At 43.7% G+C, this 19682-nt stretch overlaps 1 protein-coding gene across 2 annotated transcripts; it reads right to left on the bottom strand.

Moving 5' to 3' along the window:
- Nucleotides 1–2152: 2152 nt before the first annotated feature.
- On the bottom strand, nucleotides 2153–19414 carry ATXN2L (ataxin 2 like). Of its 2 annotated transcripts, XM_072417339.1 has the most exons (24): nucleotides 18917–19414; nucleotides 14932–14968; nucleotides 12941–12997; nucleotides 12367–12438; nucleotides 11353–11500; nucleotides 11103–11227; nucleotides 10379–10470; nucleotides 10084–10284; nucleotides 9756–9925; nucleotides 9449–9550; nucleotides 9201–9365; nucleotides 6939–7028; nucleotides 6765–6829; nucleotides 6346–6605; nucleotides 6189–6255; nucleotides 5331–5465; nucleotides 5108–5177; nucleotides 4815–4990; nucleotides 4504–4633; nucleotides 4244–4353; nucleotides 3709–3807; nucleotides 3402–3611; nucleotides 3122–3317; nucleotides 2153–2810 (listed from the first exon to the last, which is right to left on the bottom strand). In XM_072417339.1, the coding sequence occupies exons 1-24, from the start codon at nucleotides 19048–19050 to the stop codon at nucleotides 2761–2763; spliced, it is 2961 nt and encodes a 986-aa protein (XP_072273440.1). In that variant the 5' UTR covers nucleotides 19051–19414; the 3' UTR covers nucleotides 2153–2760. The 2 variants fall into 2 exon arrangements, with proteins under 2 accessions (XP_072273440.1, XP_072273441.1); XM_072417340.1 differs by lacking the exon at nucleotides 3709–3807 and having other exon boundaries at nucleotides 18917–19411.
- Between the last annotated feature and the right edge of the window lie 268 nt (nucleotides 19415–19682).

Here is a 19682-nt window from a genome sequence, read left to right as displayed (position 1 = left end):
TCGGTCTACATCCCACACATGGAGAACTTTTCCATTTCCCATCCCCACCCAAGAGGGCTTCACATATCAACAAGGAATTCCTTTTCCCTGTAGACCATTGTAATGAAGTGCAGCAGCTCTACCTCCCCAATCACACCATAGGTACTTTTACGAGACAATATTGCCATTTGGCAAACTTTCATGTGTATCAGGATTTCAGCTCCATCTCTGCACTTCATGGACTTTGTATGCCTACAACCAACCCAAGAGGATGTTCTCCATCCTCTTGGGTTGATTGCCCACATCCCACACCAAACATCTTCTACCCCAGACAAGCCAGGGCAAGCTCTGCCCCCATCTTTCGGGAGGGGGTTCTTTTTTCAATTTCTTGGCTTTGCCGACAGACTGTGCAGTATTTTGTCCCCCTACAGTATGATAGCTACACACATACCAAACTGACTAATCACAAAGTCAACAATAGCAGCTTTTTGGTTTCTTTTAAATATACCCACAGCCTAACTTTATCAAGTGACCCTGTTACACAATGAGATTTCGTTGGAAACTTGTGTCAATCTCTTGGATCTACCCGCAGCTTTTATTCATCACCTCCCAGATCCCCTGCCCAAAGTAATTTTCCCAGTGCACAAGGGAGGAGAACTTATAGCATCAGAGCATTAAGTTATACACATAGAAGAAGTAGTAGAATATTTACTGTTACAAGCATCACTTTCCAGAATCAAAATTGAACAATAGGATTGCATGTTTTTATCTAGTGGAGAAGGGTTAATTTTTTTTTTATTGCACATAAACTAGGAGATCAAGCCCACCCCCCAATCCCTGTCTTCTGCCCCACATCCCGCCCTGGAGCACATCTCTTCTTTTCCCCACCCAGAAGCATGCCCAGTCTTCTGCCATCCTGGGCAGGAGGGCACCGCGTCTTCTGCCCCACATAGAGTGCGCCCTGTCTTCTGCCCCACATTCCGCCAAGGAGTTCATCCCGTCTTTTGCCCCACATCTCACCAAGGAGCGTATCCCGCCTTTCCCCCACATCCCATCCAGGAGTGCCCCAGTCTTCTGGCCCACATACTGCCAAGGAGCGCATCCTGTCTTTTGCCCCACATCCTGTCCAGGAGCATGCCCTGTATCCTGCTCTACATCTCATACAGGAGTGCGCGTCTTCTGCCCCACACTCCACCAAGGAGCTCACCCTGTCTTCTGCCCCACATTCCGCCCAGGAGCATTCTCAGTCCTCAGCCCCACATCCCGCCAAGAACCGTGCCCAGTCTTTTGCCCCACATAAGAGTGTGTCCCCTTCTCCTGCCTCACATCCCGCCCACGAGCGTGCCCCGTCTTCTGCCCCACATCCCGCCCAGGAGCGTGCCCCGTCTTCTGCCCCACATCCCTCCCAGGAGCATGCCTCGTCTTCAGCTCACATAAGAGCACGTTAGCCTCTGCTACCCCACCCCATCTTCTACCCGACATCCCGCCCAGGAGGGCACCCCCATCCCACCCAGAAGCGCACTGTCTTCTGCCCCACATCCTGCCCAAGTGTGCGCCCATCTTCTGCCCCACATCCCACCCAGAAGAGCCCCATCTTTAGCCCCATATACGAGCACGTCCCACCTTCTTCCATCACATGCCGCCCAGGAGCATGTCCCACCTTCTGCGCGCACACCCTTATTCATTCTAACACAGGAGGAATTGCACCTCATACCCCACCCAGCAAACTATTCACTCACAACCCAGTGACTGTTCTAAGTGCAAGTGCTAGTTCTGTGTTCTGGAACTGCCCCAAAGAAAAGTCCAGCTCCACAGGGATGTGCTGTGTGACTAAGAGCTGTACACCCTTAGGACAGAGCAAGACCGATACAAATTCTTTGGCAAGTAAACATCACCCTTTAAATATATACAGGCTGCTTGCTGCTAAGCAAATGCAATTTGAAGTCACACAGTTGAATTTCCCATTACATTAGATACATTGGTAGAAATATAACAAGACCCCAGTAGTCTTCCTCCTATTTACCAGGAATGCTGAGCTAAACACATTAACAAAGTAAACCATGCCAAGTTTCATTTTTTCACCAGGACAAGATACTGCAGCTTTGCTCATACTCTGGATGGAGGGTAGTTCTGATCACATTACTCTCCGAATAAAACGATCCACAATCCTTGATTTAACTTAAAAACTTTATTTTTTGATTTTGCAATTTTTATATTTTTTTTCCAAAGTTTTTAAGTTTTTTTTAAATAGTTTAATCCTTAAAAAGTAAAAGTAGTTCATCACTCCGATCAAGTTAAAGGAAAGGGAAATGGAAGGGACAAAGGGTGGGAGATGACTGCCTTGAAAACTGCCCAAATCTAGTTTTATAAATAAAAAATAAAATCTCGGCTTCTGTTCCAGTCTCAAAGAGGAGGGGGCTGGCTCCTCCCCGGAGGAGCAGATCCAAAAACACACATTCTCCTTTGTGGTGCTGGTAGGGGGACACTCTGCCACCAGCTGTGGGCTTCACTGGCGAGTGAGTCCTCCACATGGCTGCACGGCTCCCTTGTGTTTCGGATAGCACTGGCAGGGCAAGAGTGATGGGCCCCATGACAATGAGCCTGTGGAAGCCCTCAGATCCACTGGCTTAGAGGTCTGCATGGAGCTGGGCAGGGGCCCTTGAATTCTGCCATGGCCGTTTTTCCTGGACGGCGCGGTCAGAGGGAAGGCCAGAGGCAGGACAGGCTGTGGGTTTTAACTCTGGAGTGGAATAAGGCTGGAACCACAGTTCTGGAATACGTTCAATTGCCAGGTGGGTGGAACGGGAGCTGCTGGGACGGATGGGATTGAACTGAAAAATAAAAAGGGAAACATTAGAAATACATAAAAAAAGATTTAACAGACATGTTCAATAGAGCAGATCCCAGAATTCAATGTCTATGGGCCACAAGACACAAAGGGGAGGACCAGGAAAAAAATTGCAATCTAGTTCAAACCCAATGTGAAATGCTGAACAGACTTTAAGGATTTACGTCTACATAGAAACACAATTCAAGAAGCACAATTGTAAGTTCTCATCCATGTTCAGGTGCAGAGCACATTAATAGGTAAAAAAACATTACTGCAGAATACGAGCCACAGCAAGAAATATTTGGTGCTTACCTTGATGATGAGACATATAGGTGTAAGGAGAAGGGCCTGAAACCCCTGACTGCGGGACGCCAGTCGGTGGAGGTGCAGCGTGCGCCTGTGATGGATGAAGCAGCATCACATGTGCAGGATGAGGCGATCCAGGGTGTGGTGGATGAGGGGCACCGGGGTGAGGAGGAGCTCCAGTTAATCCAGTCTGTACATGAGCCTTAAAGAGAACAAATCAAGGCTTCATTAAGAGGTCAACAAAAAAAGGAAAAAGGTCTTATGGAAAGTAGGATCAGGATCTTACTTGGGCCACATGAGACATGTTTGTGTAGCCATGCTGAAGTTGTTGATGGGCATGGATTGCATACACTGCCTGCTGGGTGTAGCTGTTCTGTGGTGACTGGGCAGTGGGTCCAGGGGTCAGAGATGGTGGCGTCGCTGTCAGGGCTGCTGTATGATAAATACTCTGCTGGGGCTGAGCGTTACCTAGATGAGGTGGCTGGCCGGCCTGGTGCTGCAGAGGAAAAAAAAAAAAAAAAAACACACTGGTCACATTCAACTCATACAGTGATCAATCTGTAAAATCATCTCATTTTGCTGTTCATATTTACATGCACAAAATCCTCCTCACTCTCCAAGTAAAGACTTTCTTCTCTATCTTCGGTGCTATAGTTGCTGAATTGGTGCATATACATTCTACTATACGGGCTCTACAAGGCAGAATTCACACATTAGCATTAGGGCCAACTTATTCATGATATACAACTATTTTACTGCTCACACAACCAAAAGCTCCTTTGGGTATGTAAAACAGAACTGTGTACAGTTTTATTAAAGGTTTTAAAAGTATTAATAAAGAAAATATTAAAGGTTTTTATTAGCTAGGGAAGGGGAGTGCTAGGAAACTATGTACTTGTTTCAGGCAAAGCCACCCACACAGGACAGCTATTGATCCATAGAAAACTACAGAAATTAAAAGGATGTTGACAGTGGTCACCGTTTCCTACACCATCACCAACGTCATTTTTGACTTTACACCATCAGCCTCATATTAAATTAGGCTATGTAGGAAGGAATATGCACGTTAACCAGGTTTCAAGGAAAAAAAGTAACACACATTCAGGATTGTCGTATGTGGAGACTTACCTGCACAGGGCTAGGATTTGGGTGCTGAGACTGCTGTTGGCTCTGGGTCGGGGTGCTGGCTGGCTGAGGGTGTAGCTGAGCTGCATGATGGGAGTAGGACTGAACAGTCGCTGTAAAAGAATGGGCAAAACATTAGCAGCAGGTAAATATAAGGCAGAGGGGGTTCCAGTGTAAGGGATTAAATGCAGGAACCCTAGAATCTGACTCTCTCTTGTGTGAATTGGTTATTACTCTACCTTACACAGGTAGATCAGACTTACCATATAGGGTCTGTGGGGTGGGCTGATCTGCAGGTGAGTACTGGGGATTAGCTGAAGAGACTAAGGTTGGGGGGTGGTTTCCTGACGCGAGCATACGTGGGTTGCCCTGAAGCATCTGTGCAAACATAGGCTGAAATAAAGAAAATTAAGCCACAAGGTTACAAGACAATAGAACATTCAATATTAATATTAGGCAGATTTTTAGCTGCATCCACAGAGGCTATGATTGTGGAATAGCCACACCTTACCCCTTGTGTGTGCAGGTAATAACTATGCCACTCTTACTGTAATTAATCCATTCCTATACTAACCTGGGATGCATAATGAGCCATCGGCTGCATCATTGCCGGTTGTCCTGGGAATTGTTGAGGGCTGTAGGAAATGTAGGAAGAATATGGTGTCGCTGCTACCAAGGGGGGTCCAGCAGCCGCTGCGGCCGGCATGATGGGAGGTGCAGAGCTTTGCTGTTCATTCCTAGGATTAGGGCCTGTGAGGCAGAGTAAGATTCATTTAGATGGTGCAATACAGTTTACCACTCTAGTGCTTTCATATCTATTTACAGGAATAAACATAAAGCAGTCATTTGAAGCACTTAAAATCTTACCTTTTGTTCTGTATTTGCCCTGCTGTCCTGGTACAGAGTTGGACACTGGATACTGGTACATCTGAGGTGCCTGGGGGACAGATCAGTTATACGAGAAGTTAAAAATCTGCATGAACTAATATTCCAGGAGTTATGAAAAAGCAGCACCAAAAACACTCAACTTGTTTAGCTCCTCCTCAACTGCAGTTAACAAAATCAGTAGCTAGAGAAAAGTAATACATACCTGAACGGCAGGGCTCATATGAATCTGATGGATGTATGGGAGATACGGGCTGTACACCCCACTTTGCATCGGAATAGTAGCGGCGGAGGAATGATTCCTTGGCCCGGGGGAAGTAGGAGTACTTGTGGCTTTGTTCTATTAAAAAAATAAATGAAGTTTATTAGTAAAATCCAGACACTAATAAATAGCAGCCATTGCTTGAATTTCATTTTAGTTATTAATATTAATAAACAGGACTTATATAGCGCCAACATATTACGCAGCGCTGTACATTAAATAGAGTTGCAAATTACAGACTAATACAGGCAGTGACACAGAAGGAGAGGACCCTGCTTGGAGAATGCAGTAGGAAGGACAAAAAAATTGCAACTATGACATGTGACTGACACATCACTTCTGGCCGCGTGCCCCTTTAAATATGTATTGAGAATCATGTGTAAAAGGGAAACTGGCCTTCCAAATACAGCCCATTTATGTTTGCCCTTTCCCCGACTTGATGTAATCCAGCCTCCACCACAGATGTATACTCAAGATCAAAAGGTTCCGGTTTGATTACATTCAGTGCCGCAACAGATGTGCCTTCACAATAAAGCCCCAAACACTTAATATAATACTCTCTCTACTTGATTTGAAAGATGGACCCATGTTCTGTTCAAGTCTATGGGGCTGTATTGCATAGGCACATCTACGGTTATGCTGAATGTAAACAAAAACAAACCGTTGGACATTGGATCTGCAGAGGGGAGAGCTGGTTAAGGTCAGGAAGGGGTTACACATGAAAACTGCACCCCAATAGGAAACTGTTCTGATGGCATTATTAAAAGACAAAAAAGTAGAACTGCTGTCAGAAGTACTCACCACAGCTAGAAGTGACTTGGGATTAAACTCCTTCGCATTAGGATTCAAGGTAGATTTCTTTACTTGGCTATAAAAAGGAAAGGAGACATGAAAGTTAACACTTATGCAAAAATGTAATGGTCAATGAACGCAACAACAAATATCAACCGCCACTTACTCGTACACAATTGGCTCTTCTTTCTCCTGTACTTCTGTTTTGTCTGCTGGGCTGGCTGCCTCTTCCTGGGGTTCAATAATCTCAGAATCTTTATGCTCCTTGATCTCTTCCATTGTTTCTGCAGCCTTCTGACTCAAATCTTGGGGCTCTGTACTATCACTTGAAGGTGTCTCTTGTTTTGTGATCTTTGTTTCCACGGTCTCTTTTTGCCTTGGTGCTAAAGATTCTAGATTGGATTCTGGGCAGTTGCTAGTTGTGAGCTAAGGAAGAATGAAGGAATTAGGTTATTATAAAGTTTACGTTTAATGTGCTTAGAATTTTGCCTTCCCCGTTTCCTCCCTCTCATAGTAAAATCATAGCAAGCAATTTAGGTAAAGGAGGCGGCTGAATTTAGTCATTGTAGGATAAAAATCACTCACCCGGAAATCAGCTCCAAATTTACGGAGCTCATCAATCTGATTTCTCTTCTGCTCAGTTTGTAGCACTGGAAAGAAAAAAAACAAAATGTTTTAACAAAAACATGAAGATGACAGAAAACTCCTCTAACCATTTCTTTACCACTGGGGAAAACAGGAAAAACTAGAGACACAAACCTTTAGGGGGTGACTTGACAACCTCAGTAGGTGTGTTCTGCTCCAACGTTCGGTTTGACTCCTTTACAACTGCACTCTGGACATCTTTACCTAAGAAAGAATTTAACAACTATTGAATTGATTGATATTGGGAAGGGGTGGGGAGAGAAAACCCTCAAAAAAATTCTATCATTAACATCACACTACAGCAAAAAAAAAAAAAAAACACTAACACGTGGGAATTTCTAACACATGATTCAATAAACGAATATACTCCATTATTCTTCAGTTTAAACCAAAAGCTCCACATAGGAGCCAGTAGTGAGCAGTGTATTTAAGAGGTCATTGCTGACCATCCTAAATGGGCCAGATCCCACCACAGCCACGCGCGTATGTTTCCGGCTTACAAGGCACGATTAAAAATGTGTGGCAACCCAGGGCCTCAACATGTCACGCACATCCCTTAAATGCAACATGAGCACTGCCTGGTCAGCACATGGATCCTCAAATCAAAACCTTCTGGTCAATTAAAGCAAACACCAAAATGTATGCAAACTGCAATTGCCAACCCAATTCTAAATCTACAGCTTGCCTGGTTGGTATTCTAAGTATCTGCCTTTAGAATCTTCTGAATCCCCGCCCCAGGATAATTATGCAGCTTGGTTGTATGGCAATTAGCTGAACACCTATGTGCCTTTGTGTGGCCTGAACTAAAAAAAGATCAGCTTGACTTGATCGATGAGTTTTTGCTGTCTTTTGGAATATGGTTTTCTGATGGCATCACCATTGTCCATATCAACATCAATCTCTACAAGTGATGACAAATGTTTTGAAAGAAAAAAAAAAAAAAATCAGTTTGTAAATCTTTTACAAGATGAGATTTTTGTTGTAGGCTAGTGGTCGCTATTAACTTCCTGTTGGAGGTTTTTTGACAACCAGCATTTTTTGAACTTCTATCATGACAGTATGAGTAGCCATTTCTTTTATTGTCTCGAGATATGTCTGTGTAACATAGGAGCAGGGAGGACCGCAGAAGGCTTTTGGAGTCAAGACTGATTTAAATGGTTGAAGGTCATTGGTAACATGGTAATGGTAATTTCTGCAGCTAGAGCTCACCCAGCCACAATATAGCATGCATATAAAAATGTTTATTCATTAACTGCTCATTAAGACAAGAAAAAAAAAAAATGTTACAGTGAAAACACCACAAAAAGCAATCTAATGCCACTTTGAAGACACCCAGGCACAGCTTGAAGAAATTGTCGCTCCATTCCTAATGGAGAGCTTCAGCCATGCTGGATTGCCAAGCAGTGGGAGACTAGAAAATGTCGTTCCTGACCTCATGTTATTTACCTATGTGTCTTCTAAACCCTAAAGGTGCCAACCCACATTATAGACAAACGCTCCCAAGGAATGTGAATGGATAGAACGTGCTCTTCAATTACTTTTGCAGTACATATTTGGATAGAATATTGGTTCAACAGAAAAAGCATGACATCTGTGATGCAAGGTGGTCAGCATAGCTGTGTGGGTTCAGCGTAGCATTAAGGTTGTGTTTGTGATATGCATTTGCATTATGTAGAAGTCATTTTATTCAACACGTGAGACATTTCCTAAGACTTGTTGAGTGTTACGTTAAGGAGTACAGTGCAGAATACACTTTCAGTATTATGTTGCAAACCTAGGGACAGTTCAAGGAGGCAGAGGGCACACAGTAATTCTAAGTAGCATCTGTCAGGTTTCAGGAGCCTTACACCTGATATGTACAGCCAAATATGAAAGCAAATACAAACCATTTCTGCTGAAAAAAGTCAAAATTACAAAAAAAAAAAAAAAAAAAAAAAAAAAAAAAAAAAAATAATAATATTAAAGAGAGCTTAATTATGACTGGTCCTATTATCAGCACAGTGGTTGTATCCCTAACAAATGATTACCCCAAGTTAAAAACCACACTTAAATTTTACTTCCCCACCATTATAAATCCTAATTTTATGCTCAGTATTAAAATATTAACCAAGTCCACCATCTAATTCATCTCCCTATATCCATGTTACCGATGCAGTGGTCAAACAATACAGATATTTGAACATTTGTCATAATACACACACAGCAATTTAAAAAAAGAAAAAAAAAAAGTTAAAAAGACCTGTTTTCCTAGAATAAAAAGGTCCTTGCAAAGTGCATTGAGATACAAATACCTCCTATACCAAAAAATAATTTACAAAGTTATGCGCAGTATTTGCCTGGCTCTGACAGGTCAGAAAGCCCCAGATTTCTTCTCACCTTCGCCAATCACAGCGGGCGCAACAGTCTTTGGAGAGCTGGGTTTGGGTACATTGGTATCTACCACTGGGCGTGAATCAGGTGTGGAAGCTGGAGAAGAGGAATCCAAGGAACTAGTTGAGGAGATCGATTTAGGGGACAGAGGGGTGTACACACGGGTGGCGGCTAAAGAGGAGAGAATTCGTCAGTCACCAATGGAAGATGAATGGTATTTAAAACTCCACTGATCATCTGTTCAGCAAACCAACCTGAGGATGAAGTTGACACTTCTACAGGACGGCTGGATAAGGATGGCATGGTCTTACTACCTCTCATCGGGCGCTGCGCTTTGGGAGACATCCTTGAGGGACCTGAACAAAAAGAACTTTGAAGCCAAATATGGAAATAGGTCCACAGACTTAAAAAAACCCACAAATATTAGCAAAGGAAACATTTAGTTTATAAATCAGACTAACCAGCATTTTAAAAGTTCAGAGACAGCAACCCATGTATTCATCAGGACAGAGTTACTTTAAACCAGTGAACTGTATATGCACTATGCAAGGAACAATTTACCTCCATTAATTCCTCGTTGCTCAGATACTGGACTGGATTCAGGATAATGCTGTGAGGTACCACGAGACATGGGACCCATTCCTGATCTCCCCCCACGAGAAGTATTTGATCGAAGTCCTCCACGTGATCCATCCCTCACACGCTGAGGCAGGGGTACATACTTTCCATCCCTAAGCAAACAAAAGGAAAGCGTAAACATACACACACTTTTCTATTTTGTGTTCTGCTCTGACACCTATAACATCTTTATATACATGGTTTAAACATTTACTATTCCCAGCACATTCATCACTTCCTATCTTATTCTCTTCTAAAACTAGACACTCACCGAGATCCAAAGCTTGGGCTATCCCGGTCAGAGGTAGGACGCAGAACACCACTGTGCTTCTCCTCTTCAGTCCTACCGTCATCATTTTCTATGGCGATCCGAGCTCTGTACTGAGGGCTGGATTCAATTTCGCGGGCTAGCTGGGCAGCTCTGGCCTCCCGCTGCCTGAACTCCTCAGAATTACCTTTTTCTAGAGGCACCCTAAACAAAAAAAAAATTATTTTTTTTTAAATTGTACATTACCATAACCCTGATTTCTAAAACCCACTTAAAAAAACTTGCACAAATCACTTACGTGTATGATGACAAGCTGCTATCATAGGTTGTCTTTACTCCATAGTTGTCTTCGTTAAACTTAAACATCTCATTGGCATCCCAACCATTGGACTGCAAAAGAAACAGATTGTAAGAAACCAGAAAATAGCTATAAACTGATCAATTGGCAGTGCTACAGTCAACTCTCTGGCTATTAATGTTGTCACTGTACCATTACATGCATAGGGCAATGAAAGATTTTGGAATGCCTAAAACTCTCTAACCAATAGAAGATAAAAATTCCACCCAAACAGGAATGTACAAAAAAAATGTCATTGTAGCCAGACATTCTTTTGAACCTAAGAGTAGCTGTTTACACAGCTGCCATCTATGAACTGCTAAAGGATTGTGACAGGGAGCAATAAAAAGCTTACAACATTTCCTATGGCTGTCCCAGTGCTTGTGGATGAACCGTTTTTATTGCCATATGCTGCACTTTGTGCAAATGTCCCAGGTCAGAGAGGTATAAAGCTTCATAAGTGCTAAGAGAGTGGGAGAAGAAGCTGTGTGCAAGCTAGATAACAGACAAGCCAGTCGAGAGGGCAGGATGACCCTTGGTAAACCCAATGCTCGGATGACAAAACAATAATGCTGCTTATTAGTATGTAATAGGCTTGGTCTAACCTCCCTATATAAAAACTCCATACATCCACTTTTGCATGTGATAAGCCTTAGCCATGACCATCCATCTATTTCACACTCACCATGTCCGAATCCAAATCAAAATCATCACTATTACTCTCTCCTCCATCCCAGCGCATTAGAACCTTCTCCTTGTGTTCCCCGTTCACCTTGGAATTCGTGGCAATGGCAGAATCCGTGAACCGATCTGCAAACGGCAATAGAGGGTTGTCAAGAGGGGAATATCAGCGGAGTATAAACAAGGAAACACTGGAAGAATCCTCGTTATTCAGAAACAAACATTCAGCAATAAAATGCCATTAGACTACCAACCTTTTGTAGCAAAATTGAAATCCACATTGCGGAAATGCACGATAGTTACGTCCGTGTGTTTGAATACCATTGTGTCCACAATGTCCTCACGCTTTGGCCCCACTTCCTGATCTCCTGCTTTGTGTACAGCATCGACAGCCAGCTCAAACTAGGGAAAAACAAAAGTTACTTAAACCTGTAAAGGCGGACAGCTAATAAAAGTACACAGATGTCACGTAAGGTCTGTAAAAATGTGGAGTCGTCTCCGTCAGGAAGTACCGTATTTTCCGGCGTATAAGACGACTCGCAGCTTTTCCAGTTAAAATATAGAGTTTGGAATATACTCGCCGTATAAGACTACCTCTCTACCAACACACACCAAATAAAAATTAAAAGGCAGGGCACAGACAGCCAGGCGCTTTAATAAATGCTGGCAGACAGCCAGTGCCAGCCTACACTGCCACTTTAAGGAGTGCTCCACACTCAACCCGAAGACGCGCAGCCCTCCGAGTCGAATCGACGGGTTCTGGTGGAAAGCCAATCCATGCTCACATTCTCCTCCCCGAGGTGCAGGAAGATGTGTGCAGCTTGCTTCCCTTTGCTTCATACTCCCCGCACAGAGCAGGGACTTGGCCGCGGCACCCCCCTCCATATGAATCAAGGGGAAGCAAGCTGCAGGTAAGTACTGGGCCTATAAGACGACCCCTGACTTTGGCACAGATTTTTCGGGGTTAAAAAGTCGTCTTATACGCGGGAAAATACGGTAGTTTCAGCAACTACTATAAATTGCTTTAGTAAAAAGCTGTATGTTTTCTAGAAGCACAGAATATAACTGGGGACTAAAGCTTTAAAGTAAAGATAACAGAGACTGCTGATCCAGGGAACATTCGATTGCCTCATGAGATCAGGAAGATTATTATTTTTTCCCTGTTGGAGCAAATTGTATTTTTTTGCCGTCCTCTGGATCAACTATGTCTTATAGGGTTTTATATCTAGCATATATTTCTGTCCCTAGTGGCTGAACTTGATGGTTACCTTGGAACTCAGCGTTTTAAAGATCCCTTGGTACATGGTTCCATTTTTCGTCTTGACATCGCATGTGGAGCCCTTTAAAATGGAAAGTTTTATCATATTAACTGATAAACAAATCCCATCAGGAACACAATATTTAAATATCAGATTTCTAGTAATTGAAGAATGAAAGCCCTTGACCAATACTTAGATGTTTAGTATATACCGGTGTACACGCTGAGCAACAGATTCTTCACCCCACATCATGCACAATTTCAACACCCCAAGGAAGGGAGATTTATAGATTGCCCAACCCATCTTTTTTTTAGCTACTCAACTCCCATTTAGATTTATTTAAAGTACTCAAAGGTTCTCTATATAACTATAGTACAAACACTAATTATACAATCACCCATTGATTATGAAAAGGATTCCCGCTTGCTTCAGATTTTCCCATTAGTATGTTATTTTAACCTGGTTAAGCTCAAAAAGTCAGAAGATGTGCAACAGCAAACAGCCCGGTAATCAAATATCATTATTCCCAACTAAAAGGTTCAGTAATGTCACTGAGGTAAGCTGTAAAGAGATGACAACTCACCACCACAGCAGTTAAAAAATGCAGCATTCGGGAATTATTATACACGCCTTCAAATACCTGAAATGTCAAGAAGGTGAGAGTGTCACTTCTTTTGTGGTCCAACACCAACAACATCATTATAGCGAACAGAAAAATACAGATCTGTATTGCAAAAGGCTTGTCTGCACTCCACTCAGGGGGCTTGGGTGTGCCCAACCTTGCTAATACTATGCTTCCGCACAGATCAGGCGATTATCCGCTCTTCATGCCTCCGCCGAGTCCTCCTATGGTCTCCTTGGAGGCATCAAAATGTGAAGTCACCCAAAAGCCTCTCAAGCCCACTTCTTTGGAATTCAGCTCATCTATGTCCCCCCTGCAGCCTTTAATCAACTACCCTACCTCCTGGAAACATAAATCCAGATGCTGGTGGACTTCAGTGTTCACCCCAGGCCCTCTCAGCTGGGCAAACTACCCAGCACTTTTCAGCCACCACCCAGCTTTTTGGGTGGTTACTAATGAGATGGGTCACAATTTCTTCCACCAAAAAAAAAAAAAAAATCTGGGTTGAGCACTGGACTTAACACTAATCTACCATCCACTGGGCTTATCTGAGACAGGCATTGCTCGGCATACGAGAATATTAACATTACCTACAACTGCATCTATGAATCTCCCTTGCAGTCAAGCAAGGGTGATGCCCCATGGCCATCACCTCCTTTGATAAAGCGTCTCCAGGATCCACTGGCCTATCTCGCTTCTCTGCCACCTCGTTCCTCGCTTCTCTCAATCCATATGGGAGTCAGACGCCTCAGATGAACAAGACAACCGAAGACCGGGGTGACATTGGGATGGTGGAGTCCTGCTGCTACATCTATGTGACAGTCCAACAGTCTGCATACGAGGTCCTGCTCAGTTGGTACCCAACTACATTCTGGCTCACATGAACCCTGACACGCCAGCCCTCTGCTTCCGCAAATGTGAAGCATTGGGGAACATGCGCAAAGCCTACTGGGCCTTGGTATATAACTTAATGAGTGCACTGCTACACAGGACTTTATGTCCGGGCAGATCCCTACCTCTTCCTGATCTGTCTCTTCCCCTGGGCCCTAAGAAATTTGGCCACGTTTGTGTTCCTATGAACCCAACAAACAATTGCAAAAGCCTGAAGGACTGACTGGATTGCATTTAGGGAGGTTGAATCCATACTAGATGTCTTCATGATCAATGTGAAACTAACCTGCATCCATGCGGACACACGCGATAGATTTTTGTCTGGGAGCCCTGGATTGCTCGGACACCCTGACCTTTCCATGTCTGCAGGTAAAGGCTCTCAATGGGCATTCTGTACTCCGAGCTCATACTTTCAGCCTCTTACCCTGCACACATTGGTTTCCCTGTCCTTCCTGACACTCATGCCCCCTTGGCTTAAGATTTCATTGGGCACGGCAAGCACACCAACTCACTTACGGCTACTACAATGATGTTTAAAAAAAAACAAAACAAAAAAACAGACGTATTATACTGCACTGTACAAAGTCCATTGTCATTGCTGTCCCTCAAAGGAGCTCACAGTCTAATGTCCATACCATAGTCATTTGTCATTAACACGGTCTAAGGTCAATTGGGGGGGGCCCCCCCAATTTGTGGAAAATGGGATAAAACCAGAGGAAACCCACATCCTGGGGCCCCCTGCAACCCTTAACTACCCTACATTTCCCCCCTGGACACATGAATCCAGCAAATGTTGGCAATTTAGCTTGAAATATGCCTCCATAATTTTGGGGCACCGCCTGCTGCTGCCCTCTGCCGGTTATTTTTATGTAATTTTCTTCCTGTTAAGGGTGCAAGGTACAAAAAAAAAAAAAAGCTAGGAGAACTAGCAGGGGTGGCTGTCAGACTGCTGCACGCCATGTTAATAGAGTTCTGTCCCTACAAGCAAGTCAACTAATGCCAGGGAACATTAATAAACGTCCGTGAAATCATTCAAAAGTAATTAATTCAGTCTGACTTACCGGTGGTTGTTGAGGTCCTTTTACAATGCCCCTGCCCCTGAAAGAGAAAACAAGGTGTTAAACGCGTGATTAACATTAAACAAACATTCTGCAGCATTTAAAGCAAAATACATTTTGGGGGAGTACCCCTGACCCAGACTTGCATTGTGAGAAGGCAAGAGATTGCATATAACAAATACAAATATTACAGAACTTTACATTAACCTGGTACCTTTCTAAAACCATAAGTTGGAAACCTAAGAAATCAAAACTGAACCCCCCTTCCATTATCCTTATTAGAGGGTGCCTACGAAAAAAAAAAAAAAGTGCCAATATTCACCAAGAACGATGCACATATCTGCCTATCATAGCAACAGCCTATTCAGCCCAATGAATTTAATTCTGCCTTAAACGCACTAGGTGCCAATTTCAACTTTACCCCTTGCCAATTCAATGTGTTCATAGAGGACTTTTTTTTCTTTCTGGAAAAAAATATAAAAAGGTTTCATGTAAAAAAGTGTATTTTCCATAGGGCTCACATTTATCTGCTGTAGAACTGAAGTTATTTTATAGATTTGGAGAACCAAATATTTCTCCAGAGCTGATCTAGGAAATGCACATAACGGAAGCCAGTCATAGCAGACCTGAAACTACCGGCGTTCTACAGAAGCTGCATAAATATTACAATAGTCATAAAACAGCTCAGGACGCCTACCAAGAAACCTGCAAACGAGCGGGTGAGATTATCTCCCAGCTACCAACGTGAAGAATAAATCAGAAGAGGAAAGACGCGCTGCAGGAAGTACCCGGCATGTTAAACGCTCTGACAAAGGCGCACGCAGCCATCCCCGGCACAAGGATAGCAGTGACAGCACATTTCTTTTAGTCATCCTTTCCTCAGAAAATGCACGCTTGGCCAGCATTTTTTTTTATAGAAGCCGACAATTGCATAGGTGTCTCATGCATTCCTTTCCCATTATCCACACCCCCAACATGCCTTAATCAAAACCTCCCAGCCCTTCTACCTTCTGTGGGATAATTGCGTTTGTCATACAAACCTACACAACAAGCACATTTCCAGTAATTGGTTAGAGATTTTGCAAAAACATTTGTGCTGTGTAGTATATTTGTATTTCAGACACAAACTTGTACAAGTTTCCCTGATGGATGAGATTTGCAACTTACAGCTGTATGTACCAGTCTGCTATTACATGTGCCAAGGGATAAAGGAATAGGAGGATCACCCATATGATGCCCCACAAAACCTTCCTACCTGTATCCTGCATTACCAAGGAAATCATCTGCATTTGGAGACAGGAAATAGGTTTCCTGGCTACTGAGAGAAATTCTTTTAAAACTAAAAAATTCAGGAACTGAATATAGTGATTGGGAGCACTGCATACCATAAAACCTAACTGCATTGTGCAGCTTTTCTTCAGGGATGATGGAAGCTGCCATTGCTGAACTCATTCTATAGAATGCTAATGACAGGATGTAAAGCTGATCTAGTTTCAGTAGTGTCAGTCACACACAGGGAACAAGTGTGCAGGTAACAAGGCATCACAAGTTATAATGTTTATAATATGGTCAGCAGTGGCATTTTAAAGAATCTCCATGAAATGGAGATAAAACGTTTACATTTTAATTAAGCCCAGTAATCATATTTGCATAAAACTTTAGAAGTTATTGTGTAACTAAATTTGGCTGATGTCATCTCTGGTTAATATGCCCTTACTACTGGGCTCCGATTCCCTAAATCAATGCAATGATCTCCCCCCAGACCCTTTCAGCCGGGTGCACCGCCTGGCACCTTACAGTAACCGCCCCACTGTTTTTTGGGTGCTTAATGATAAGATTGGGGAGTCCCAGTTTGCTAAGAAGCCTCAGTAGAGTGGCAAAGAAATAACATACAATTAAAATGACAGTGTTGGGGCTTTTGCAGGGCGCCATTTATAAAAAAAAAAAAAAAAAGTGAACCCGACATTTCCTTGTGGGAATCTACCAGGTGCAGTATTCACCCCAGAAACTTTTCAAGAATCACCCAAAAACTGCCAGGTGGTGCACCTAGCTAAAATGCCAGGAAGAACACAGAGGTCCATGTGTTTCAATTGCAGTAACTGATTCCCACAAAGGAATGTCAGATTCCTCCTTCCATAACTAGATCCCTATGTGTTTGTGTTAATAAAGACATCTGAACACTGGCCATGTGGTAGAGGAGAAAATATACAAACAATCCATTTATTACAATAAGGTTACAAAACTTTATAGATATTAACAGGTAATTTAAATGCATGTACAGTTTTGTTTTTTGCAGCCATTAAAATGAATGGCTGGACAGTTTCCCCAGCTGCATGAACGGCGCCACCCATAGACAATAAATGGGGACGTGCAGAACAAACATTTACCGGTACTTCAAAGTCCCCATACAACTCCTTTGGGTTCCATCAGTAAATATGATTTATGTGATGCACAGCATGAAATATTTGATTTAAAACAGAACTAAATGTAAAATCTAAATATCTGCAGGATTGGACAGGCGATGTCTTATCTGCAATAACAAGCGTGCCTGCCTGTGTGCAACCCTGGCTTCAAGTTATGACATCACAGCAGCCTGGCCAATTAAAAAGGCTGAGGACCCAGAACCAGGAAGCAGACCTGATCAAGATGTCACCACCATCAAAGAAAGTGAGACGGTGAGGTAAGTTTGTTTTATTCCAGCAGACACATCACCTGTCCCATAGCTTGCAATGCAATTTTCCACTTTATATCGCACCTTACTATGCAAACAAAGGAATGACTTACAGACCCCTACTAGCGTTTCCTTAGCACAGTACATCAATGTGAACCCCAACAGCACAACTTGGACAAAACCTCCCCTAACTAATCATTCATTAGTTTTAGGTGCTGCGCTTCATTTATTCACAGGTGAACTAAAGTCAGGGAAGACACCGGGACCTTCTATAGATAACAGGTGTAAGAAGACATCATCACGTCTATGGCAGCCCCATAGTCCAATGTACACAGAGAGGGTAATTAATGCCAATTATTCCTGGTGTCAATGGAGATCAGGTTGGGATCACCTGCAGGGCTACTAACAGCTCAGGTATTGGAATTTGCAATTGGAAATGTAACAATATGGGGGGGAAAAAAAAGCCAGACTGGGTATGAGAAGAGGAGCTGATATTTGGGAAAGGGCTGAAAAAAAGCATGGTAATACAAAGCTGCAAGGAGTAATCAGTAGGTTTAGGTGAAATGCAAAAAATAAAGGGCAAAAATAAAAAGTGCCGGGTCAGCCGGGACCATGGAAGGTGCACCGAGGACTAATAAATAAAAACCAGGTAATCACTGCCCACCTTGTGCCATACGGAGCATAAATCAGTGATTATTATACAGACTGTATATAGCACCAACATAATATGCAGCGCTGTACAACCAGAAGATCTGGCATGAAAAGGGCATTAATAACATATCTGTGGGTGGCAATGGACAGTGAGGACTCGGGCATTGATCAGGCTCCATTGCATGGCTAACAACAGTATATTGGCAAAGCCCTTTTTGCACCCTAATGCATGTTATTATGGCACTACAAAGCTGCACCCATCAAGTGATGAAGATGGGCACTGATAAGAGATTATGGTGCATTGATCAGGGTACAAAAGGGGCTTTGACACAATCCAACCTTACCCAGTGCTGGGCCCTAAAAATGCTATCCGGGGTGCAGGTGGCTTAGCAGATCGCCCTGCGATTGGCTACAGCCGCAAACTGGCGTACAGCGCAAGCGCAATGCCGGTAACGGTGCAGCCAATGCAGAAGGAGGGGAGCGCGAGCCGGGTTCAGACCATGTGATCTACCAATGCCACGCCCCTCTCCCACCGCATCGCCCGTTCTATTGGCTGTGAACCCTGTCAGTCAGCCGGAAGATTTTTTTTTTGCCCCCCGTTGCCGGTAAACCGATTACCGTGAATTATTCCCTCCACAATTCCCACCGTCACTCAAAATGCTATACCTGCCGACGCCCGCCCGTTCATGGCTCCTTGCCGGGGGAAGGGGGTTTCCGTTGGGGCTCCCAGGGGAGGAAACAGCCATGGCCGCTGGGCCCGGCTTACAGTTTGCTGGAGCCGGCTGCTGCTGCTTGATCATGTTCGTAGAAGGAACGAAAAAAAAAATCGGGTGTAACCGACTTGTCGCAAAAGAGAATAAAACGGAGAGCGGCGCTCTTCACCTCAACAGCCGCCACACTGCGCGTGGACAGGCACAGAGGCGCTGAAGGCACGGGACTTCCTGCCGTCCAATGGGAGAATCCGACTTAGAAGAGGCGGGACGCCGGTTAACCAATCCGCTAAGAGGAAGAAGCTCGCGAGTGGCCGCTGACCCTTTCGCTATGGCAGCAGAGCACCTTTGGCGCGCGTCGAGTTGATGAGAAAAGGCCTGGTTTTAGTAAGAGAGCCCATAGGAGAGCGCATATAAAGAAGCCCTTGCGCCACCCCGACCAATCGCAAAGGGTGGGCGGGACTAAGTCTTGCCTACCTGGCTGTTCAGATAAAAAAAGAGGGAGGGAAGGTAGGCGCGTGCACGATGGGAAGAGGAGGGGTCAAAGATGGCGGCCGCTTCCTCTATCCGAGTGACGTCACGTGATCCGTGGCTGAAGCGAAGAGAAAAAAAAAAAAAACAGCAAAAGTCCCGTTTACGTGACTGGGATCACATTACCGCCATTTTACACCCCAATCAAATATCAAAATAAAATATAACCTTAACTGAGGGCTCTTATTGAT

The sequence above is a fragment of the Pyxicephalus adspersus genome, chromosome 7 (assembly GCF_032062135.1).
Source record: "Pyxicephalus adspersus chromosome 7, UCB_Pads_2.0, whole genome shotgun sequence".
NCBI lineage: Eukaryota > Metazoa > Chordata > Amphibia > Anura > Pyxicephalidae > Pyxicephalus > Pyxicephalus adspersus.
This window is presented reverse-complemented; position numbering and strand designations above follow the sequence as displayed.

Bases quoted from the DNA above. Each gene is read 5' to 3' on its own strand.
- ATXN2L (XM_072417339.1), bottom strand. From the start codon at position 19,050: ATGATCAAGCAGCAGCAGCCGGCTCCAGCAAACTGTAAGCCGGGCCCA. The intron at 7,029-9,200 runs GTGAGAAGAAAT...ATTCTTTCTTAG, and splicing joins GCCCGCTGTGATTGGCGAAG to GTAAAGATGTCCAGAGTGCA. The intron at 5,178-5,330 runs GTATGTATTACT...TCTGTCCCCCAG, and splicing joins ATATGAGCCCTGCCGTTCAG to GCACCTCAGATGTACCAGTA.